Here is a 24,747-nt window from a genome sequence, read left to right as displayed (position 1 = left end):
TGATGTACTATTTTATCTTCTTGTTCTCGGTTCCAAGTTTTTGTATTTTTGACAAATAATTCAATAAAAAGATTGAACACACAAAAAAAAGAAAAGCAGGAGCCTAATCAGGCTTTCAAGTGACAGCGCGTGTGAATGCAGCATACTTATAGCGGTTAAAAACCCAACCAATCTTAGAAAACACAAGGAGAGTTTCCATAAATCAGAAACTGAAATATTACAATCATAAGAGTCAGCAAGGAAAAATCTTAAGCTGGAAGATTCAATGGCCTGTAACCAAAAGAATCTGGTAAGCCAGAATCCTACCATTTCTGAATTCATGAATCTTAACTGTGGTCTATCTCAGCCAGCAATCTGACCAATATTGTGCAAGCATAATATTGGTTTTGGATATGATTGCTACCGGTAGTCCAGTGACAATTATCGATTCACCTGAATTCAGAAACATGCTTAAAACCTTGGATCCCAAATTCAAACCTTGTGGTAGTACAAAGCCCTGAAAATGATGCAACAAAGCAGAGCATCCTTAGCAGAAAAACTGAAGGCAATGATTGCTAGGAACAGAAAGATCACAATATGTCTTGATTGATGGATTTAAAAAAGGCCTCTTGTTCATTTCTTGGTGCATATGATATTCTTAGGGCTTTCTTGATATATTGATAATTGTGTCTATTTTAAAAAACACAAGAACTGAAATTATTTGCATGAGTTTGTGAATAGAACAAAAACTAAAGGGTCTAATCTAAAATTAACATAGTTAACAGAACAAGAATTAAATAAGAATTAAAATATCATGTTTTGTGCATGAATAAACTAAAATTAATTTCTGGACTAAAATATCACCGATTGCACTGCATGCAGAGTCTGATATTTTTTTGTAAATCTTTATTCATTTTTAAAAGCCAACATAAAGTTCAACAGGTTAACAAACAATACAATAAATAGCACTCATTGCAATCTCCAACCCACCCTTCCACTCATTCAGAAATCAAAGGAAAATACTAATGATCAATTCTTACAAAATTTTGTTAATGGACCCCTGGGTATTTTAATTTAGTTTGTCTAGTTGGCAGTCACTTATCCTGTATTTGAAGAGGGGCTATCTTTGGTTTTGCATGTTTGACCGAGGCATGGAGTTCTGATGGGGATGGATGTCATCATGCATTGGTTCAGAGTTGTGGTCTCATGTAAGAAGATATTTGTCAGTCCAGAATTTAAAATTAAGACCCCTGCTTTAGGTTGTCTCACAATAAAATATATATATTTTTTTCCAAATCTTTATTCATTTTAACATATACATCAAGTGTACATTAAAATATGAACACAACATATTACATTATCACCATGGCTTCCCAAGTCTATCCTGTGAGCCTACAGTCATGTTTTCAGGATAGCCAAAATAAATATGCCTAAGATAAATATATCGCTTAGAATGTGGAATAAACGATTAATCAAATACTTAATAAACTTGGATAAAAATACTTAATAATATGCATAGAAGTGTATGCAAATTTTTCTCATGTATCTTAAGAACAAAAGAATAGTCATACTAGGTCAGACCAATGGTCCATCTAGCCCAGCATCCCATCTTCATGATGGTCAATCCAGGTCACAAGTACCTGGCAAAAAAACAAATAGCAGCAACATTCAATGCTACCGATCCAGGGCAAGCAGCAGCTTCCCCCATATCTGTCTCAATAGCAGACCATGGACTTTTCCTACAGGAACTCTTCCAACCCTTTTTTAAAACCAGGTACGTTAACCACTCTTACCACATCCCCTTGCAACACGTTCCAGAGCTTAACTATTCTCTGAGTGAAAATTTTTTTTTCTCCTATTAGTTTTAAAAGTATTTCCTTGAAATTTCATTGAGTGTTCCCTAGCCTTTGTAATTTTTGATGGAGTAAAAAATTGATGCACTTGTATTCGTTCTGCACCACTCAGGATTTTGTAGACTTCAATTATACCATATTTTTCGCTCTATAAGACGCTCCTGACCATAAGACAGATGCACCTGTAGAGGAGGAAAACCCGATAAAAAATAATTCCCACCACCCTGCCCTGTACCCCCTCTGGTGGTCTAGTGTTAGGCCGGGACAGGGTCTTTTAGAGTGAAAAACCCATAGGCAGCGTAGGCACTTCCCCATAGGCAGCAGAAGCAGCGCACCCCCCCCCACCCCCGTAGGCAGCACAGGCACCCCCACGGTACCTTTTTTTTGAAGTGCATTGGAGCTTTCCTTGCTCCTGCCTGTCTCCCTCGTCAGACGGCTCTTTTTCTGTTTAGGCAGAGCGGCACAGAAGGCAGGCGCATGCTGTTTGCATTCCTGCCTGGTCTGTTGCTGCTCCCTGATTGGCTCCAGTCAGTTCTCACGACTGCAGCCAATCGGGGAGCAGCGCCAGACCAGGCAGGAACGCGAACAGCACGTGCCTGCCTTCTGCGCCACTCTGCCCGAACTGATGAAGAGCTGTCCAGCGAGGGAGACAGGCAGGAGCAGGAAAGTTCCAACAGACTTTAAAAAAAAAGTACCAGGGGGCTGCCTATATTTGCTCCATAAGACGCACCCTTATTGCTACCCCCTTTTTGGGGGTAGAAAAAGTGCATTTTATAGAGCAAAAGATATGGTATCTCCCTTCAACCATCTCCTCTCCAAGCTGAAGAACCCTAACCTCTTTAGTCTTTCCTCAAAATGAAGAGTTCCATCCTGAAACTTAACCAATTGTGAGGACCCCAGGACAAATTTGAGAAATCCTGGTGTATAGTTTTTCTTTGTCATCTGCTCTTGCATTTTATAGCTTTGCATTCTGAATTTTTTTCTAGATTGAAGTTTTGAACCCCCAACACAAGGTGGTGAATTTTGGAGTACTCCAAGTTGGCCAGAGTGTGAAAAAAATTGTTCCAATAGTGAATAAGAGTGATGCCTCACTCACATTTTCCTTAGGAATCACACCCACTATGCAAGCTCTACAGGACCCCAAGGTAAGTCCTGTCTCTATCCTACATGCTAGATTTAGATTACTATGAGGCATTTCCTATCCCACTGAACTTGAATCCACAAATGAATTACAGAGTTGGAAATCTGAATGTGAGTTTTTTTGCATGTGGCATCAGGCCGCTTCTCCTTAGAGATCCATTACATCTGTACTGAGTGCAGGTGGAAGGAGACAAAACACAGTGAATACAGTTGCATGTGCCTACTTTCTACCACTGAATTGCTCCATCACAGAGGAAGTACATGCCTGTCAAAAATGACCATGTAACAACTGAGCTAACCCCGCAGTAAGGCCTTTTTTTGCTGTGATAAGCACATGTTAGTGCTTACTGCAGCTTAGTAAAAGGATCCTTTAGTATGATATAAGTACATAAGCTTTGCCATAATGGAACATAACCAAAAGGTCCATCAAGCCCAGTACCCTGTTTCCAATAGTAGCCAATCCAGGTCACAAGTACCTGGCAAGACCCCAGAAAAGAAAAATCAGATTTTATGGTACTTATCCTAGACAATAAGCAGTAGATTTTCCCATCTTAAAAATAGACTAGAGAAAATAATGATTTTTGAAATGGTGGCATAGTAAGCCGGGGGGGGGGGGGGGAGGGGAGGAAGGAGCAGATCACTCTGAGCGCTGACTTGGGGGTGCTGACATCTCCCTCTTCCCATCACGGGGGTATCTCTTAAATGCATTCTCTCCCTTTCCCCTCCCCGTACTTCTTCTAGTTGTCATTGGTAGTGAACAGGGTCACCTACCTGCTGCTTGTGTTGACTGAGCCAGCCCTCTTATGTCACCTCCTGGTCCTGCGAACAGGAAATGACATCAGAGGGAGGGCTAGTGAACAGCATGGGAGACCCAATTTGCTGCCAGTGATGAGTAGAAAAAGTATGGGGGGGGGGAAGAATGCATTTCAGAGAAACCCCCCTGTGCCAGGCACCTCTACCCTGGATGCCAGCTTCCCTCACTAAGCTTTTAAAATACATTAGTATAATAGATAGTTTTCTTAGTTAATTCATCATTTGTATTGAAAGTGTCCTCCTTTAGCCTTGACACGTTCAGAGTTCTTCAATGCCAAGGAATTAATTCTGGGGGTTTCATGAATTTAAAAGTTAACTGTTTTGCAAAGTTGATGTGCTGGAGCTCTATCCTGTTGAAAATGTCTTGAATTTCAGTCAAGTTTCTGCTGCAGTAAGATATTTTTGGGAAAAATATTGGGGGTCCATTATTTTCTAAACATTGTGTACTAATGATTTCGGGCCCCTTTTATCAAACTGTGTATATTGCCTAGCTGTATGGAGGGGAACAAGCTAGGTATTCCACCTGGCCTTATACGGGACAACAGTCCAGGGCAACACAGTTTATACCCTACTGACGTTTTAGGGTAAAACAGAATAATCTACACTAGCTGTTTCTTACTACTAAATATAGCATTTATTAGTAAAAGATTGGTAAAAAGAAAGAAATGGCAGAATATTTACAAAGGAAAGAAATAATGCATCACTGAAAAATTAGCTGCATCTTCTAGCCTCAAAAAACAAAGACCTGGAAGCCCTCTAACAATGGTCTGGCTGAAGAGCTCACTGGAGAGTTCCTGGGCTGTAGTGCATGTACTCCACAGGTGAACTTCATGCCAGCCACATTGAGAGGATTGCTTTATATACACACAAAACACAAGATGGTACATGTTCCCAAAAGATTAAACCGATACTTGGTTTTGTTTTTTTTTACAAATGTGAGGTAAAAACAAGACATCTACTCATAAAGAGGAAAAACTGGTTTTATCAGTATATGAAAATTCTAGTCAATCTGTTCGTCTAAACACATGTATTAGCTTCACTGATAAGAGTTCAGTTCTCAGCATACCCTAACAAGCACTGAAAATGTTTCAGCTGCCCTACTGATTGTCGAGTCAGCAAAAATAATGGCTATCTCATCATGTGTACCTGTGAACTATGCAGCTTATAACCCTATGCAATGCTATCCTACATAGTATATAAGCCCTATAATATATAGATAGGCCTTGGGATAGGACCCTAAGCTAAATACTGCACTAAATCACAGTAGAACATTTTACCGTGGGCTGATGAGGTAAATGTTCCGACGCACATAGAGCATTTACCTTGCCGGCCCACAATAAAATGCTTTACTGCAGTTTGATAAAAGGAGCCCTTTATGAGATTTGTATACTTAGTTAATTGCAATTGACTCATGTTCGAATCCTAGCAACTTGATGAATTACAGATCCAAAAAGAAATTGGGTTTGTGCTAGTCCAGTAAGGTCCTCCAGCGTCATCCCTGTGGTTGTTTTCAACATGTCCAGCCATCTGGTTGCAGGTCACCCTCTTTGCCTGGTTCCTTCGATCTTCCCAAATACGATATCCTTCTCCAAATGATCTTTTTCTTCCGACAGTGTGACCAAATAAGAGTCATAGCTTCATTATTTGGGCTTCAAGTGACACAGTCAGTTTGATCTCTTCCAGAATCGATTTGTTCTTCTGGCAGTCCACAGCACACATAAAATCCTTCTCCAGCACCAAAGCCCAAATAAGTCAATCTTCTTTCTGCCTTATTTCCATAGAGGAGCATAATCAAAACATACGTCTAAGTCCAAATGGGATGTATATCGCTAGACACCCAAAGTCGGCAGTGGAAAATGCCCATTCTTGAATAATATGTCTAAAAGAGAGATAATTTTCAAACAATATATCTGGACGTCCAGGCTATTGTTCATCCAGACCACCAGTACATCTGTCTTTATATCAAAAGTTTGTCCAAGTCCCAAATGCCCAGAACAAGTCCATTTGGACGTGGGAGGGGCCAGCATTGTCATGGACTGGCTACCCAGCCAGAGCAGTAAGGCACCTTACAGGGCACTGCTGTGAACTTCACAAAAAGGGTGCCACAAACATCTCACCAGAACTCCCTTTTAGGTTATGGTGAGCCCCCCAAAACCCCCCAAATCCCACTATACCCACCTGTCTACAACCCCAATAGCCCTTATGGCTGCAGGTGGCACCTATATGGCAATACAGTAGGGTTTGGGGAACTTTTGATGGGCTCATATTTTCCACCATGAATGTAGAGGTTAGAGTGGCTTATGGGCCTGGATCCTCCTCTCTATGGTTCACTAGCCCACCCCCCAGGCTATTTAAGAGACATGTGTGCAGCTCTACCAGGCTTTCCAATACTAGGTGCTGCTGTTCTGGAGACAGGTATATACATTTTTATTTTGATCATTGCGGGTGTGTGAGAGGGTCAGTGAACACTGGGGGAGTGTGTGTGGGGTCTTTATATCATCTCTACTGTGGTTTTCTGGTCATTTTGGTACCTTTTGGTCACTTATACCTGTTTTTACATCGTCTAAGTCACAATGTATAAGTTCCATCCAGGAAGTCTCGTAAAACCTTCAATTATCCTTGCAGGACAACTCGTAAGTCTAGGTCGGCCCACATCCCGCCCTGACCATTCTTCCAGATATGCCCTTTTTTGTTCTGAGTGCACAGTGGCATTTAGAGGCCTAAAAAGTCCCTGGATATGTCCAAAAATAGGTTTGATTATCGGCACTTGGACAAACTGTCTTTTAGGTCATCCAAGTGCCGACTTGGGTGGGTTTTTAGACGTATTTGTTTCGATTATGAGCCCCCTAATGTCCAGCTTTCGCATCCATAATTGACCACTGAGAAAATGAGTGCGTGTACAAGTCTGATCTTCATGTGGAGCATTATTTCCTTGCCTTTGAATACTTTGTCAAGAGCTTTCATTGAAGAGCAACCCAGTTCTATTTTGCAGAGTATTTCTTTCCTGCTAGTTGCTTCTTTGTTTACTTAAGAGCCCAGGAGATTGGAATCCTTTACAACTTCTATTTTGTCACCTTCAAGCTCAAAATCCTCATTGTTTGTTTTTTTTGTGTGTTCATGATCTTCATCTTGTTTATGTTCAGTTCTAATCCCATGTTATGACTTTCAGCATTGATTTTTCTCACTAGATATAGCATGTCGTCTTTGATGCTGGTGATGAGCGTTGTATCATCTACATAGTGCAGGTTGTTTATATTTCGGCCACTAACTTTGAAACCAAAACTCTCTTCTTCCAAATTAGCTTTTTTCTGAAGATGGTTTTTCCATAAAAGTCAACAAGATGTATCCTTGCCTGATGCTACGTTTTGTTCAAAATCAATCAGTGTTGCCATATTCAGTTCTCACTGCAGTTTCTTGATTATTTTTTTGTAGATGCTCTTTATCAGCTGAGTTATGTGTTTGGGTATTCCTACTTGTGCTAGAGTTCTTCATAGTTTATCATGATCCATCCAGTCAAACGCTTTGCTATAGTCAATGAAACAAAAGTATAGGACTTTTGGTATTCTTTGCTCTTCTCCAATATCCGTCTAACATTGGCAATAATATCTTGTTCCTTGACCTTTTCTGAAACCAGCCTGAACTTCAGGTAGTTCTTGCTCAACGTATGATTGTAGCCTTCATTGTATTATTTTTAGCAATATTTTGCTGACGTATGGAATTAATACAATCATTCTGTAGTTGTTACAGACTTTGGCATCACTTTCTTTGGTATAGGTATTAACAGTGATTTTTCTCTAATCAGTTGGCCATGGTTTTTCCTTACACACACAGTTGAGTGAGGGCTATGATAGCACCTTCTGAGCCTTTGATTAATTCAAGTGCAACACCTTCAATATCAGGTGACTTGTTTTTCGATAAAGCTTTAATTGATGCTATGACAACATCTTTTAAAATATCTGGTTCTTCTTCAGCATCAGTTTCCAGTTCAATTTCTCCAATGTTATCCTCATTGCCTTTTTGTATAATTGTCAATATATTCTTTCCATCTCTTTTTAATGCTTCCTGGATCATTCAATATCATTCCATTGGTGTCTTTAAGCATTTCCAATCAAGGCTGGAATTTCTGCTGCAATCTCATAATCTTCTCCTACATTAATCTATTGTTTTTTTTCCATTTACATGATCTGATTCAGCTTTCCGACAGATATCCTTTAGATATTGTTCTCTGACTTGCTGAACTTGATGTTAAAACACTCAGTTCATTTGTGATACTTTTTCTCTATCACCAGAAAGTTTTACTTGTCTTCTTTGTTCTGCTACTTTTCTAGTTTCTTCTGAGATCCAAGGTGATAGTTTGACTTTTTTTCTCTTCTGGAGAGTTTTTTTAGTTTCATTCTTTGGGCTTTCTATCTCCTGTGTCGAGACAGGCAAATCTGTCTATTTTGTGGAGGTCTCTAAAGATCATCTTATTCACAAGAAAAAGTTAGAGATTTGTATATACAGATGATATTCAACTGATTATTCATTTGAAAGGAAAAATGAAAGAAGCATCGGATAAGTTGAATCAAGAGTTAAGTACTGTGCCAAATTGGCTATTGAACAAAAATAATGGACAAAAAAAATTGAAAATTTTTTTATGTGGAAGAGCAAAATTATCTTTTTCAGTTCCTTCTGTAGTTATGTAGTTTGGAACAATTATTTCCTCGGCCACAGTTGGAGATCTTGGATTAAACTATATTGTTAGAAATGAAAATGCTATGGTCATCAAAAAGAGGCTCTTTAAATTAAAAATAGTTTGGAAATTGTAGCCATTCCTAGATGATGAGTCTTTTAGCTCAATAGTACAGGCCCTTTTTTGTTCCATGCTTAGATTATTGTAATAGTATGCATGAGGAATTGAACAATATAGGTATTTACAGGATAATTGTTGGTATAGCACAGTAACTTAGTATATGACAGGGAGCAGGGCAAAGTCAGTAACATTTGTTGCCCAGTTGAGGAACAAGCAAGTGTTAAATTGTTATCTCTAATTAGTATTAATTAGGATACAAAGTTGCTCATTTTCTGAACATCTCCAAAGGGCCATAAAAATGTCCATCTGCTGAAAACGTCTAAATAGCAATTTTGGAAAGACAGTTCATTCAAATAGTAAGGTATGTTTGGGGTAGGACTAGGGTGGACCCAACATTAGGATGTCTAACAGTGATAGAATGGGAAGAAGCATCCATGGAAAAACAAGAAGAGCGTTTATATCTAGACCTGTTTCAGTCATGTCCAAGTTACAAAAAAGTGCTCCGATTGAGCAGCTGACCTCTGGAAGAATAAAGACATTTCCTCTTTTGAATCTCCTTGTGGTTGATGTTCCCCTACCTCTCCATTGAAAGAGGATACCAGCTGCGTGACAGCATTAGGAATTATAAGCATTCCGAGCAAAGCAGACATTAGTCTAAGTAATAACCTAGTGGTCAGCGCAATAGACCATCAAACAGCAGACCCAGGTTTAATTCTAACTTCAGCTCTCTCTTTAAATTGTGAGCCCTCTAGAAACCTACTATACCTAAATATTAAAGATACCCACAAGCCTAAGGGATATTGAGGTGGTGCTTATTCAAGTACATTAGATATTTCCCTTTCTCTGGAGGGCTCATCATTTAAAAAAAAAGAAAAACCCCACAGTTGCTGTGGAATATGAACCCAGATGTCCTGGATTAAAGTCCACTACACTCACCAATAGGCTGCCTCTCTGCTCTGCAAATACATTTGTGTGACCATTTTTGTACAATCAGACAGACATCCTTTGTCCCTGGTATTTTGGCACCCATAATTTGGACATTTTAATTTAGAAAATGGTTGTTCAGATAAGTTTTGGGGATATTGTGAGCAGAACATCCCAATTCATACAGATATTCTTTCAAAAATGCCCCTCCATGGGAATAAAGACCACAGTGTTTAAGACAATGAAATGATAAGTCTTGGCGAGGAGGTTTTGTTCTAGTAGGGAACTATATTGGTAATCCCTTCATGGAGTGAAATGGAGAGAGTAAGGTGATAGTAACAACTTTTTCAGTAGAAGTACCAAAGACTTGGAATAGGTTGCTAGAAAACCTATGGGGTGAGAGGGATTATAGGATCCTTTGTAACAGGTCTGAAACCTGGTTGTTTCTTTGTGGTGAAAACTGAGTAGATGTGTGAATGAATAAAAAGTAAGGTGGTAGTAGCCATTTAGCTATGAGATGTTGTTTATGTTTTAAATTGTTTAATTTTTTGTACCACTCTGTGCATTTCAGTATGGGAAAGCATTAATAAATCTGTAAATAAATCATGTATACAAATAGATTTTTATATGCTTAAATATTTTAGGTCTTCACCTTGTCTCCTTCAATGGAAATAACTTTAAAGCCCCAAGACATCTGGAAAGTTGAGCTGACAATTAGCCCCAAGAGTCGCATTCCACCATTTACAGAAGAGGTCATGATGGAGCATGCTGGATTATCACGCTGTCTCTTTGTTTTCCGTGGCTGCAGCCATGGAATCGAGATCAACTTGGATCAGAATAATATACCATTTGGAGCTGCTGTGTCACAAAGTCATATAGTTCGACGCATTGTAATGTTCAATACAGGCGACATTGGAGCACGGTACTAAAGAAATATTATCCTCTTGCTTAGAAGCCAAGGTTTTCTGAATTAGGTACTTCCCACGTGGAATGAGCACAACCATTTCATTGCATTGAAGAATTCTAGTGTAGGACTGAGGTTGAAATACACTAAAGAATGACACGGGATGGTTTCCTGCAGCTATATGACTGGTTGTTTTCATGTTCTATTATTGGCATATAAAAGCTTTTATTTAAACTACATTTCTTTACTTATCTTAGAATCCTTTTGTAGGTTAATACATTTTTCTAGGGACTGCCCCTGTCCAATGATGACCAGCATTTCACTTCGCTATTTAAGAGAGTCACTGAGCACTAGAAAAAAGAATAAGGCCCAGATTCTCTAAAAGTGCGTCCTGATTTTAGGCAGCTGTAGGCGTCCTACAGCTGTCTAATCAGCCAATCGGGATGCACGTTTAAAAAAAAAAAAATGCTCCCCAGGCAGGCCGCCTATATTGAAGGCGAGGCCCGCAAGACACCTAGGCCCTGATTCTGTATAGGACGCCCGGGAGAGGCGTCCTATTCAGAATCGGCCTAAACTAAACCCCGATTCTGTAACCGGCGTCCATGTTACAGACGCGGGTTAGAGAATCGGGTTAGATTAGACACGGCCCGCTACACTTATCGCGGCAAGGGATCTCTCTGCCGCTATAAGTATAGCGGGCCGTGGCCCCTGACCGATCACTGGCAGGAGGGTGCCCAAACCCTCCTGCCCGAAGATGCACCCCCCCCCCCCCCGACCCCACCGACCGCCCCCCCCCCCCGACACTACCGACCGCCCCCCTCCGACATTACCGATCCCCCCCCCCGACAATATCGGTCGCTGGCAGGAGGGTGCCCAATCCCTCCTGCCCGAAGACGCACCCCCCTCCCCCCGGCTCTAACAACCCCCACTCCACCAAACCTGTTCTTACAGATGGGTCTTGCACGTCGAGCAAGCAGGCACGCCTCGTCGAAATGAGGTGGGCCCGCCCCTTCCCGGCCCATCCCGCCGAAGCCTAAGGTCTGATTGGCCCAGGCTCTAGAAGCCTGGATTAATCAGGCCTTAGGAATAGCGGGTCCGCCCATCCCTACTAAGTCTAAGGTCTGATTGGCAGCTCCAGACCCAACCTGGCAGCCACAGTCATTGCAGGCCTCCTGTGAGCCAGCCCTAAGCCCTGGTAGTCCAGTGGCAAGCTCGGATAGGAGCAATCCCTTCCATGTCCTGTTTAGGCTGGCTCTGCTCCAACCCGCCTCCCTCCTACCCTCGGACCCATCCACAGCCTATCATTGACACATTAGTGGTCCAGAGGTGAACTGGGGCAGGAGTGATGCTCCTGCATACCTGCCCTGTGCAGATTCACTGTTGAAAATGGCTGCTGTGAGTTCCTGCTGAGCCCACCAGAAACTTAAGGCAGGCCCATGGGAGGAAGATGGGGATTATATTAGAGTATGTATGGTATGTAACATGCCGTAGATCTATATAACTTCAGATTGCAAATACTCACAACTTAGGAGGTACAGTCTTGCTGAATGCTACAGAAGTAACTTTTTCAGAAAATATGATGACTATTTAAGATGGATATCACTCTCAACTTCCAATCAGGTACTTATTGTCCTTTTTCCAAGCCAATCAGGTGAATTAGAAAAGATTAAAAAATATTTTCAAAAATGTTGTTAGAAAAAATGCTGCCATTTAGCTTTACATTCAAACCTACTGGTTCCATAGTAGCAAGACTCTAGATCAGACATGGGCAACTCCGGCCCTTGAGGGCCGGAATCCAATTGGGTTTTCAGGATTTCCCCAGTGAATTTCCATTGAAAGCAGTGCAAGCAAATAGATCTCGTGCATATTCATTGGGGAAATCCTGAAAACCCGATTGGATTCTGGCCCTCGAGGCCGGAATTGCCCATGTCTACTCTAGATCCAGTGTTGCTCACATTGCAATAACAGTTTCCGCCTATCACCACCACACAAAAGTGGAAGAATCCAATCCAGTACAAAACACTGAAAAATTGAAAGATCACAATAATAACATTGACTCCCTTTTATCAAGCTGCGTTAGGGTTTTTAAAAATCACCAGCCACTGCAGTAAAAGCTCCAATATTCATAGAATTCCTATGAGTGTCTCAGCTTTTATTGCAGTGGCCAGCAGAAAAAACCCCTTATGTGGCTTGATAAAAGGAGACTTATATAACAAATATTTAGGGTTTTTTTTGTTTCTTATAAATGCTAGATAAATTTAAGAGTAAACTTAAGGGATTCCTTTTCAAAGACGCATTTAGCGACTAATTGAATTTTTTCTTTTTTACATCCTATATTAAATTTCTCCCTGTTTCCTAATGTTTTTAACCTTAAATGTTTCTTTTATATTGAATTGTATTTCTCCCCAAAATTTTACCCTTCTTTGATCATACATGTTAATCAGTCTTGTTGCCTTTGTCTAGTCATACGATTTTATGTTAAGTACTTTTATGTTATTTTAACCTGTTTAATTTTAAGTTCTTTTAGTTTGTATGTATACCCTAACTTTGTAAACTTAAAGATGTACATCGCTTAGAATATGGAATAGGCGATTTATCAAATCTTATAATAAACTTGGAAACTTAATTGCCTACGCCACATAAGTATTGAAAATAGCTAGCAATCCCCTCAAGCTTTGTTTTTCTAACCAGGACATTGATATTTTGAAATTTACCTTTTTTTCCACTAATTTTGGACATAGACATAAGAACATAAGAATTGTCGCTGCTGGGTCAGACCAGTGGTCCATCGTGACCAGCAGTCCACTCACGCAGCAGCCCCCAGATCAAAGACCAGTGCTCTAAATCGGTGTTCTTCAACCACCGGTTCATGGACCGATGCTGGTCCACATAAATTTCCTGCCAGTCTACAGGGCCAGCATATGCATCAGGCCCAAAACTGTGTTTTTCAACTGCCAGTCCGCAGTACGATCGATGCATTGTTAATAAGATTATATTGTGTGTATATATGAAAAATGAATGGAAAAAAAATAGTGTTACAATTAGGACTATGGGGGCAGAGTCTGGGGTGGAGATTTGCGTAAAGATGGGCAGGGTCTGGCCCATGACTTAGCCCAGTGTTCTTCAACTGCCGGTCTGCGGACCGATGCCAGTCCACAAAATAATTCTTTTATTTCTGCTGGTCCATAGGTGTAAAAAGGTTCAAGAACACTGCTCTAAATGAGTCCAGCCTCGCCTGCGTACGTTACAGTTTAGCAGAACTTGTCCAACTTTGTCTTGAATCCCTGAAGCGTGTTTTCCCCTATAACAGACTCTGGAAGAGCGTTCCAGATTTCTACCATTCTCTGGATGAAGAAGAACTTCCTTAAGTTTGTACGGAATCTATCCCCTTTCAACTTTAGAGAGTGCCCTCTCGTTTTCCCTACCTTGGAGAGGGTGAACAATCTGTCTTTATCTGCTAAGTCTATTCCCTTCAGTATTTTGAATCCGATCATGTTCCCTCTCAGTCTCCTCTTTTCAAGGGAGCTTGGGTCTGTTGTCTTTCTGACTTTGGCTGGAGAATTCTGCTTTTCACCTCTGCCAGAGAAGGTCTGAGAGTTTGTGGCTGCCTCTGAGACACTCCATTTTCTTCTCCTACTCTGTCTTGATTAGCTCTAGTTGCAGCTGAGCTTCTAGGCTTTGCTACAGCAGCATACTGGAGCCTTCTAAACTGGCTAGAACCAGCTCCAACTGTGCTGGTTGCAGTAAGTGTTCCAGTCCTGGATTTTGGTTTCCCTGGACTTAGCATGCTGGGACCTGTAGTCCCTTTTGTTTCCCTGCTCCTACATTCTTAGGGAAAGATAAACAGGGCTTTGGTGTGTTAACCACTAGTTGTGAGCTACTTCTTAAAGGAAGTTTCTTTTCTGGCAGTGCTCTAGCTGTGGCTTTAAATGAAAAGAAAGCAGGATCTTGTGTTGCCTCTCTATCTTTAATCCCAATTTCTGGACACGGCAGGGCTTCCTTTACAGTCACAGGGGCTTCACTGTGACAGTAGTGAAGGAATAGCCTAGTGCAGGGGTAGGCAATTCTGGTCCTCGAGAGCCAGAGCCAGGTCAGGTTTTCAGGATATCCACAATGAATAGGTATGAGATGGATTTGCAAGCACTGCCTCCTTGAGATGCAAATCTATCACATGCATATTTATTGTGGATATCCTGAAAACCTGACCTGGCTCTGGCTCTGGCTCTGGCTCTCGAGGACCGGAATTGCCTACCCCTGGCCTAGTAGCTAGAGCTTCAAATGCTTCATAAAAAAACCAGGGCTGAAATCCTGCTGACATATGTTTCTATGTTTCTATTTCTAATCATGGGCAAATATATTCACCCTGTGCTGCCTGAAGTACGGTACAGGGATTCAAGCAGGGATTGGATGGATTCCTGAGGGATAGAGGGATCGTGGGGTACTGAGTAAACCAACCTGGTCGTGCATGTGCAAGACCGGAGGGCTAGGACTTCGATAGGAGGGCAGAACTTAAATGGGAAACCAAGGTGGCAGGGGAGCCCCTTCTGATGATTCAGACAGGCCTTGACCTGTTTTTGGCCACCGCGGGAGCGGACTGCTGGGCAGGATGGACCTGTGGTCTGACCCGGCAGAGGCACTGCTTATGTTCTTATGTTCTTATAAGTACCATCTTAAGGATATTATTATTAAAATGTACTACTGCAGAGCTTCTTAGACTGTCAAGATCCCATGAGTGCATCATTATTCTGCACCTCTGAGGTGTCACACAATTTTATTTGGCCATGAGTCTGGGGTCATGGCCACAAAAATACTGATAAGAACTGCAGTACTGCATTAGCACACATTAATAGAAGATAGGATCCATTGCATAAAATGGGATGTGTGGTAAATAATGCATGTTAGCACACAATAGTGCATTTGGTACCTAGATTACAAACCCTCTCAACATAGAGACATCCTACTGTATTTGAATATACCACATCTTGAGCTACCAATGAAAAGGTGTGAATGTGTAATCCAAATACATAAATAGCCACATTCAAATAAGTGATTCCAAGGTGTGTTTAGGTTGGGAGGGAATTTAGATTAGGTTTGTATATGCACAGACTGTATTTTAAAATCTCTGTTTAGTATTTTTCATAACACAAATATGCATACAATAACAGAGGCAAATATATTTTAGTACTTTGCACCCATTGCAGATTCACTTTGAAAACTGATGCAGAGTCCACATGCAAAAAGTAACTGCTGATTTTATCCTAATGGAAAATTTTAAAATTGTGTACTACAATATTATTCTGAAAGCAAAACCCTTTGAAAATACTGGTGACTGCAGACATTTGTTACAAGTTATTTGCTTTGATGCAGGTGCAGATATATCTGCAAAAAGTGCCTGTAGGGTTTTCAAAATGAAATCCTTTTGCATATTTTCAATCCATGTCTCATCCCTTCCATGTTATATCTAAAAGTATCTGTTCTGTGATGAGAGTGGGTACTTTTATCCGCAGAGAGGGTGAGCAATATTCAGTAGAGGTTTTTATATGGGTAAACAGATGATTCCTATAAAGATCCATATTTAGGCACATAGAAACACTGAGGACTATAGCTTTCTTTATTAAATTAACTTTTTTTTTTCTTTTCTATGTTTTTGGTAGGTTTAATTGGGACATCAAAAAGTTTCAGCCTGATTTTTCTATCACCCCTGTAGAAGGTTATATTATCCCTGGGATGGAGGTTGGCTTCCAGGTGACATTTCATCCTCAAAGCCTGAATCAAAATATTCTCTATGAAAACCTGAAATGCTTTATTGAAGGGAGCAAACCACTTACACTTACCCTATCTGGATCTGGTGTGGGAATCCCTTCTGTCAAAGAGGTAAGTTGCTACTAATGACAGAAGAAAAATGGAAAAGATATTCCTCTCCTTCTAGCAACTCTAAGCAAGATTAGTAGATTTCCATTTGAGTTGTTTCCATCTGCTATGGATGTGAACTGTTCATTAGTGTGACAGTTATGCATGGTTCTTTCTAAGGTAGAAGATTGCAAAATGTGAATGGCTGACCCGAAGTTGAGCATGAGCAACAAAGGCAGCTCCCTCTTCCTTTATTTTTCTATGTTCCTATGATGGAGATAAAGGGCCTGATTCTGTATAGGACACTGGCTGAGAATTGCATGTCAATCATGCACTGGCATCTGATACAGAATTGTGTCTACTTTAAGGAACAGCCTTACCCCCCTCCCGCGATTCTCTAACCAGTGCCCATGTCAACCAGCACCGGTTAGAGAATTGCACCTGCCTGATCAAAAAGATAGGCAGTACAGCCACCTATCTTTGCCGAGGGATCCCTTGCTATCAGATGAGCTCGCAGAACTCCCCGAAACCACAGCTTTGGAGAGTCCGGGGAGGGGCCTTAGGCATCTGAGCCAATCAGGCCTTAGGCCCATCCCCGTGCATCCCAGGATGCACTAGGAAGGGGAAGGCCCACCATGTTGCAGAGGTGGGCCTGAGGATCAGGAGGGACTAAGCATCCCTCCTGCTGTCAACTAATTTCCAGGTATGGGGAGGGTTCGGGCTAGTGTAGGGTTGGGGGGTCATGGAACATTTGGTTGCAGGAGGAAGTGGGCATCCCTCTTGATGATTTTTTGTGTAGGAAGGGGAGCGGGGCAGGGGTCACAGTGGGCAGAAGAGAGTGGGCATCCCTCCTGCCGATTTTGGCTGGAGTGGGGGGTTCCACAGTGGCAGGAGGGATTGGGCATCCCTCCTGCCTCTATTCTGTTTCCAGGGTGTGTCATGGGGGGGGTGTTGTTGAGGAGAGCCAGCACGACAATTTTTTTATGGGGCAGATATTGTGCATTTGTAAATCTATTCTTACAGATTTTAAAATGTACCCTTTACTACATTTTTAGAAATCAAAGAAGGTGAAGAGAATATTGCTATTAGCATGAGCTAAGGTCATTATTTTGTTGCAGGTCATGAATTTCCAATGTGTGGTGCGTGGGAGGCAGACACAGACAATCATGCTTTCCAACCGCACCAACAGCTCTTGGAATCTGAGGCCCATCATTGAGGGAGAGCACTGGACAGGGTCTGACTCCATCATCGTGGATGCTCAACAGAATAAGTCATATGAGATTACCTACCAACCACTAACTATGACAACTGAGAACAAACACCAGGTATAGCTGTCCTGTTTTATCCATCACTTTTTAGGGATCCATTGTGTGTATTAATTTGTATTGTTTTCTGGTATTTTTTCTACATACCCATCTAAATGCTTGAGTATCTGAATGTAAACCACTTAGACAACCTCCACCGATAGGCGGTATATAAATATCTTAAATCAATATAGATGAGAGTCTACAGCAGGGACTCTCAAATCTAGTCCTCAAGGTCCACAACTCAGCCTTGTTTTCAGGATTCCTACAATAAATATTTAGAAAGTTTAGGTTCTTCCCTTGATAATCTTCTTTATCCCAGGATAAGCAGGCAGGATATTCTCACAATATGGGTGATGTCATCCACAGAGCCCCGGTGTAAACAGCTTTTAAAGTGTATCGCCACTTTAAATTTTTAGAAACTTTGCGACTTCCCACACCATGCATGCACAAGTGCCTTCCCACCCAACATAGGCTTGTGGTACCTCAGTTCTTCGTTTTCCATGAAGCAAAGAAGTCATGTTTTTCTGAACTCTGTTCGGTCCATTTTTTGCCTTCCCGTTTCGTGTACTTTTTCTATTTTTTCTCGTTTTTATATATTTTTCTTTTATCTTCTGTTCGTAAAAAACCCAAAAGTTTTCAAGTTTTATTAAAATTTGATGTGTACGCAATGTTAAATAATTCAAAGCGTATTACAAATTAAAATAGGGGAAAAACTTTACAACAATTTATTACAAAATAATGCATACATGCAAAATTTAGTACAGATACAAAAGGAAGGGGGGGGGGGGGTGAGCTACAGTCGTTAAAGCAAAAAAAACCTTTATGGGTAACACATCAGGGGGGCAAAGAGTGAAAGATAAGCAAAAAAGAAGAGAAAAAAAAAGAAAGAAAAGAAAAATAAAAGGAAAATTAGGTCCTATAAGTAAGGACTGATTAAAATTAGATTTTGAGATATAAGATATAGGTTTTAAACATAGACTTGTTTTTCCTCATGGGCTTTGCCCTTCGAGGGTTTGTTTTTTCTTCAGCAATTGAGTTTAATCTTGCTAACTCAGTTTTTCTATCTATTTCTAGGCCGTTAGGGGAGAGTGTGTCGTAGTGGTTAAAGCTATAGCCTCAGCACCCTGGGGTTGTGGGTTCAAACCCACGCTGCTCCTTGTGACCCTTGGCAAGTCACTTAATCTCCCCATTGCCCCAGGTACATTAAATAATTTGTGAGCCCACCAGGACAGACAAGGAAAATGTTGGAGTACCTAAATAAATTAATGTAAACCGTTCTGAGCTCCCCTGGAAGAACGGTATAGAAAATTGAATGAATGAATAAATAAATAAATAATGGGTTTTAAAAAGTGCTATAGGTGTCAAAGGCCTATTTCCTTCACTGTCCCGCATAGTTGGTGCTTGCAGTGTCTTGGGCCTGAACACATCTCTCCCTCCATCCCATTGTAGTAAGCTAGGGAGACCCCACATGTGAGACCATGCTGCCTGATTGTCCTAAGATAGAGCACAGTTACTTACCATAACAGATGTTATCCAGGGACAGCAAGCACAACCCACCTATCTCCCCTGGTTGGCTTCTTAGCTTGCTTACAGAACTGAGGTACTGCGAGCCTACATTGGGTGGGAAAGCACTCGCACATGCACAGTGCGGGCAGTCGCAAAGTTTCTAAAAACTTTAAGTGGCAATATATTTTTAAAGCTGTCTGTACTGGGGCTCCATGAATAACCACCCACATGTGAGAATAGCTGCCTGTTGTCCCTGGATAACACCTGTTACGGTAAGTAACTGCTTTTTTTGTAGATATGTCTAGTTGTTCTGAACAATAGGGTTTTGCATTTGAACCCACAAGTTGCTTGCAGAATGCTGTCAATTATTTTTTGAACTCTGCCTCCTTCCCAGGGAGATGCTCCTACCCCCTCAGTTTGAACAAAGGCAATCAAATAGCACTGTAATGACAGACATAACTGGAAGAAGGAAAATGCGGAAAAATTCCCGACACTACAGTTCTGTTCTGCTCTGCTCTGCTTTCTGCTCTCTATAAGAAACATATCCATTATAACATTCAAGTAACTGATCAAAACAGATACAACAATTGTGTGCAATCAGCACTAATCTTATATAGAGCTCGTAGCTACTTGCATGTCTTGCTATCAAACAGAGACTTAAACCAGACTTTACATTCTTGAGGTTTTTCATCTTTTTTTTATCCTTTGTTTATCTGAGAGACAGAGAATTCTCCAAATTCGTACTGATCTTAAGGCAGAAGGCAGGCGAAGCCCATGTACAGGGCAGGTCTTCAGGACCACTAGACACGTCTACAAGAAGGAAGATTATCAAGGTAAAAACCTAATCTCTCTAGTGCAATGTGCCTAGTGGTCCTGAATGCTAGGGATGTACCAAAGTAGTCTCCGGAGTCTAGGACCTCTGAGCCTGCCTTCAAAACAGCCTGCCTATCTGCTACAGCTACCCTATAGAATCTGGAAAGGTGTGAGGGGTAGACCAAGTAGCTGCTCCACCTTGGAGATAGCAAATCTTCTAATAGAGTGCGCATTCAATGCGATCGGTGGCTGCTTACCGCAGCCCACATACTTGGAGGAAATGGCTATTTTAATCCATCTGTAAAGCTAGGCTTTAGACGCCAGCCTCCCTTTCTTGGCATGATAGGTAAGAACAAAATGGTGGTCCAATATGCAAAACTCATTGGTAACTTAGAGGTACTGAAGGAGCACTCACTTGATATCCAGCAAATGCAACCCTATATCCTTTTTATTAGACCCCATAGGGTGAAAAGCAGGCAAACGGACTTCCTGATTGATGTGGAAGGCTGAGACTACTTTTGGTAAGAAGGACAAAACCATGGGCAAGGAGAGTCCTTCTCTAAATTTAAGGAGCGGTTCCCTGCTGGACAGAGCTTGTAACTCGAAAACTCGTCTTGCCAACATAATCACCACCAGAAATACCATCTTGACTGTAAGATTCAGAAGGGAAGCCTCCCATAAGGGCTCATAAAGAGCTCCACTGAGACCTTGTAATACGGTGTTAAGATTCCAGGAAGGAAAAGGGAGACGCACCAGAGGGCGCAATTGAAGATCCCCTTTAATGAACCAGGTGATATCTGGGTGAGAGGCCACAAAACCTCTTTCCCCCTAAGCCTCTAAACAGCAGAGAGCTGCTTTCTGCATCTTCAGCGATCCGACTAACAGACCCCTCTGAAGTTACTGTTGAAAAAAGTCCAGGACTACTGAAATTAAAGCTCGTAAGGGCTCTACATCATCCCTAGCACACCAGTACTGAAAGGACTTCTAGGCCTTGGCATAAGTCCAGGACTACTGAAATCAGAGCTCGTAAGGGCTCTACATCATCCCTAGCACACCAGTGCTGAAAGGACTTCTAGGCCTTGGAATAGGCTGCTACCATCGACAGCTTCTTAGCTCTAAGCAGAGTTGAAACAACCACATCTGAGTAACCCTTGCTTCTCAGGGCCACCCATATGATAGAGACATTTAAATACCTATGTGATGTAAATGCACATGAGTAGAGTCTCTCTCATTTGAAATGAAGCTCTGGAATGAGATGGCATAGGATGAAGTTAAGAGGACTCAGAAGTAATCTAAGGAAATACTTTTTTACAACAAGGGTGGTAGAGGCGTGGAACAGTCTCCTGGAAGAGGTGGTGGAGACAGAGACTGTGTCTGAATTCAAGAAAGCCTGGGATAGGCTGGGAAAGCCTGGGATAGGGATCTCTTAGAGGAAGAGATAATGGGTACTTTGGATGGGCAGACTGAATGGGCCATTTGGCCTTTATTAGCCATCATGTTTCTATGTTTCTAAGAACCCTTTCTCTGGCCACGGTTGGACTAACACATCCAACCCTGGCTTCTGGGTTTGTATTTTCTACTGTATAAGTGATCCACCTTTATATTTGCAGCCAAGGCCATCAGATTCATCTGTGGATGCCCCCACTACCAAACTATGGAGGTGAATGCCTGTGAGGATAGAGACCATTCTCCCAGGTCAAGAGTCTGCTGACTGAGAAAGTTGACCTGCACATTTTCCACTCCTTCTACATGAGCAGCTGAGAAGGTCTGCAAATGAACTTCCACCCACCAAAAGAGCAGTTGAGCTTCTAGACATAATAGGGCACTTCTGGTGGCCTCTTCTCTGTTGATGTAGGCCACTGCTGATGCATTGTCTGAAAGGACTCTGATTGCCTTGCCTTCCAGAGACTTCTCTAGTGCCTGAAGCGCTAGTCGAATGGCTCCGAGTTCTAGTCAACTTATGGACCAATTTTGCTGAGCTAATGTCCAATGACCATGAACTGTGAAGAGTCCTGCTCCTTCTCCACCCTGCCTGATGCGAATGTGGGCCTTAGACCCTGCCACATTGCATCATGTGGGTGCCTGTTGCAATGACCTCCGCAACCATAAAGGTTGGCATCAATAATTAGAATCTCCCATGAAGAAATTTGGAGAGGCATGCTTGGCCAATGCATCTTTCCTTGAGAATGCATCTCCTGCAGATCCCCAGCCCTGGAGGACTCAGAGGAGGCTGAGCCCAATTCTGCCACCCCTCCCTCATGTGCTCTGTTGCACACGGGACATGGATGCTCCTCAGCCGGTTATCCAGAGCAAACCTGGTATGATATAGGGGTAGGAAGGCCTTAGGGCCAGTTTTACATAAAATCAAGGGGTTTTGAGGCAGATGGAGACCTTGGCTCTGGCCGCAGAATCCTTTAAATTTCAATTTTGGAGAAACACCCTGCCCCATTCCCCCCCAAAAAAAAATTTTCCCATGGACTATAATAGACTTACTGTGCTTCAGCTCAGGAATGCAGCTGGGATAAATAGAGAAGAACTCTGCCTCACAGTTTTATTGGATGAACTTGGTCTTCGGGCTGCCAGTCAGACTGAAGGAGGACTGAGTCTCAATCCCCAGAAAACCTTGTGCCGTGAAGGGGGAGAGGACCACATAACCTGCCCTCAAGCTCCTGATAAATCAGGGATGCGAGCAGCTATACAGGGGATGAACTCTGGGCTCAAAAAATACAAAAGCAGACCGGCTAGCTAGGTGTCCCTGAGGGCTGATCCTGCTAGCAGCTGATTTCCAAAGCACAAGTCTGCATCTTCTCCCAGGCACTGGTCCCAACAAGTGGGCACATTTGGGCACAGAGCCTCCTTCTGATCTCGGGAAGAAGGGGTTATCTTCAAAAGCTAATTATAAACTACATTAAGTTAGTCCAATAAAAAAGGTATTATATTTTTTTCCTTTATGTTTTTGTTTACTTTCTTAATAGTACAGTGAATTTAAGGAATATTGTGCAGCATCTGATCATAAAAAAAAAGAAAATCAAGGAAAAGTATTCTGAGGCAGGATTTTCAAAAGGATGGAAGAGGTGGATTAGGCCGTACTGTTAACTTGCCTTTAACACTCATCACTAAACCAGTTTTAACAGGTTTAGCATACAAGCATTTAAGCATTCTATGCACAAAATGGCTGTGTGATCTTTTTCGTGCCCCATAGCAGACTCTGAAAACAGTATGGAAATGTTCTGAACAATTAGCGATGCCCAGGTGATGCACAAAATGAAGTGCAAGCTTTAGTGCTCCAAAATTACCAGCAGGTCTAGAGGTGTTAGTAGCATATACCTATAGGTCTGGGGCTGTCGATTGCATGAAAGATGGAAGTTAAAAAAACAAAACATTTGCATGATTTGCTGGTAGTTATTCACTCCCCACCCCATCCCAGTGCTTATGATGTGTGCCTATGATGCGCTACAAAAAGGCACGTCTATGATTTGCGTGCTAACAGTGTAGCTTATCCTGGCACAGGCGCCTCAGGCCCCTCCCAAGAAGGGAGGAGCCCGAGGTGCCTGAGCTAATCACATGATGCAATGGGGCGGGGTCTAAGGCCCACATTCGCATCAGGCAGGGTGGAGAAGGAGCAGGAGGACTCTGCGGTTCCTCCTGTTCCCACCACTGGAGGCCTAAGGAGCAGGAGGAATTGAGCACCCCTCCTGCTCCCAACTTTTAGGTACGGGGGGTGTTGGGTCGGGTCAGGGGTGGGCCGGGCCAGTCGGGGGGTGAGTCTGTTGATGGTAGGAGGGAGTTGACATCCCTCCTGCCATATTCACGTGGGTGGGGAGTGCAGCGGCTGGTGGCAGGAGGGAGTGGGCATCCCTCCTGCCATTTGTGGATGGCTGGGAGGATCTCAGCCGTTTTTTGACAGGTCTTGCTAGTCTTTTCATTTTTTTTATGGGGCAGATATTTTGCATGTGTTTGTTGCAAGATGAAAAATGAATAAAGATTTTATTTAAAAAAAACAAACAACAAACCCCACACACAACATATCTGTGCCATGGGAACAAAAAATGAAATCACAAGCAGACCTGTCAAAAAAGCCCCCCCCCCCCCCCAACAAACACGGGAGATTTCAGGGACGTGTTCAACTGGTCCCCAGCAGTCGCTTCTTCTGTTGATCGGCCAGCCCAGTCGGTGTCCCATATTTGTTTAATGAATCACATCCTTGCCTACTTTGCATGCCGTTTCCCCTCATTTGCATGCACAGATCCAAATCGGGTCGGAGGGAAATTGAGTCGCAAAGGGATCGCAAACCGATCAGTACACAATTGGTTTGCTTAGTGAATCTAGCCCTAAGTTAGAAACATCTTAATTAGGCACTCGACTCTTTTTGAATATTGGGCTCCCTGGCTGCTGTGAAAATTTGTGTTCCCTGGCTGTTATAGATGGCAATGATGCCATTTTTTTCAGCCTTTTTCATAGTGGCATTGGTTTCCTGAATCCCTGATTAACAGGCTTGAACTGATGGAAGTGTTATGTGCTGTCAAGTGAACATGTGTTTAATTATTGCTTCAGGTCGACCTAAACTCGGGACACTGCAGAGCTGCAGAGGACACTCACAGCTCCTGCAGGAGAGGAATTCCTAGTCATAATACAATGTTGACTACTAGTGGCTAAACCAAAGGTCCACAACTGTAGGGCTCTGAAGGAAGCCAAATGCATTGTGCCTGGCTTAGAGTTATTGGGCAAAATTAATTGGGAAGATAGTAACATAGTAGATGACGGCAGATAAAGACCCAAATGGTCCATCCAGTCTGCCCAACCTGATTCAATTTAATTTTTTTTTTTTTCTTCTTAGCTATTTCTGGGCAAGAATCCAAAGCTTTA

The 24,747-nt window shown here is 42.1% G+C and overlaps 1 protein-coding gene across 6 annotated transcripts in view; it reads left to right on the top strand.

Moving 5' to 3' along the window:
* HYDIN (HYDIN axonemal central pair apparatus protein) overlaps positions 1-24,747 on the top strand; it is a 1,718,235-nt gene that overhangs the window by 1,643,110 nt on the left and 50,378 nt on the right. For all 6 annotated transcript variants that reach the window (XM_033943280.1, XM_033943278.1, XM_033943277.1 and 3 more), the window contains 4 exons: positions 2,819-2,977; positions 10,146-10,423; positions 16,060-16,279; positions 17,374-17,580. In XM_033943280.1, the coding sequence (XP_033799171.1) occupies positions 2,819-2,977; positions 10,146-10,423; positions 16,060-16,279; positions 17,374-17,580 (864 nt within the window). The remainder of the gene's footprint in view (positions 1-2,818; positions 2,978-10,145; positions 10,424-16,059; positions 16,280-17,373; positions 17,581-24,747) is intronic.

The sequence above is a fragment of the Geotrypetes seraphini genome, chromosome 4, assembly GCF_902459505.1.
Source record: "Geotrypetes seraphini chromosome 4, aGeoSer1.1, whole genome shotgun sequence".
Classification (NCBI taxonomy): Eukaryota; Metazoa; Chordata; class Amphibia; order Gymnophiona; family Dermophiidae; genus Geotrypetes; species Geotrypetes seraphini.
The sequence above is the reverse complement of the archived record's forward strand: the minus strand, read 5'-3'. Positions and strand labels throughout refer to the sequence as shown.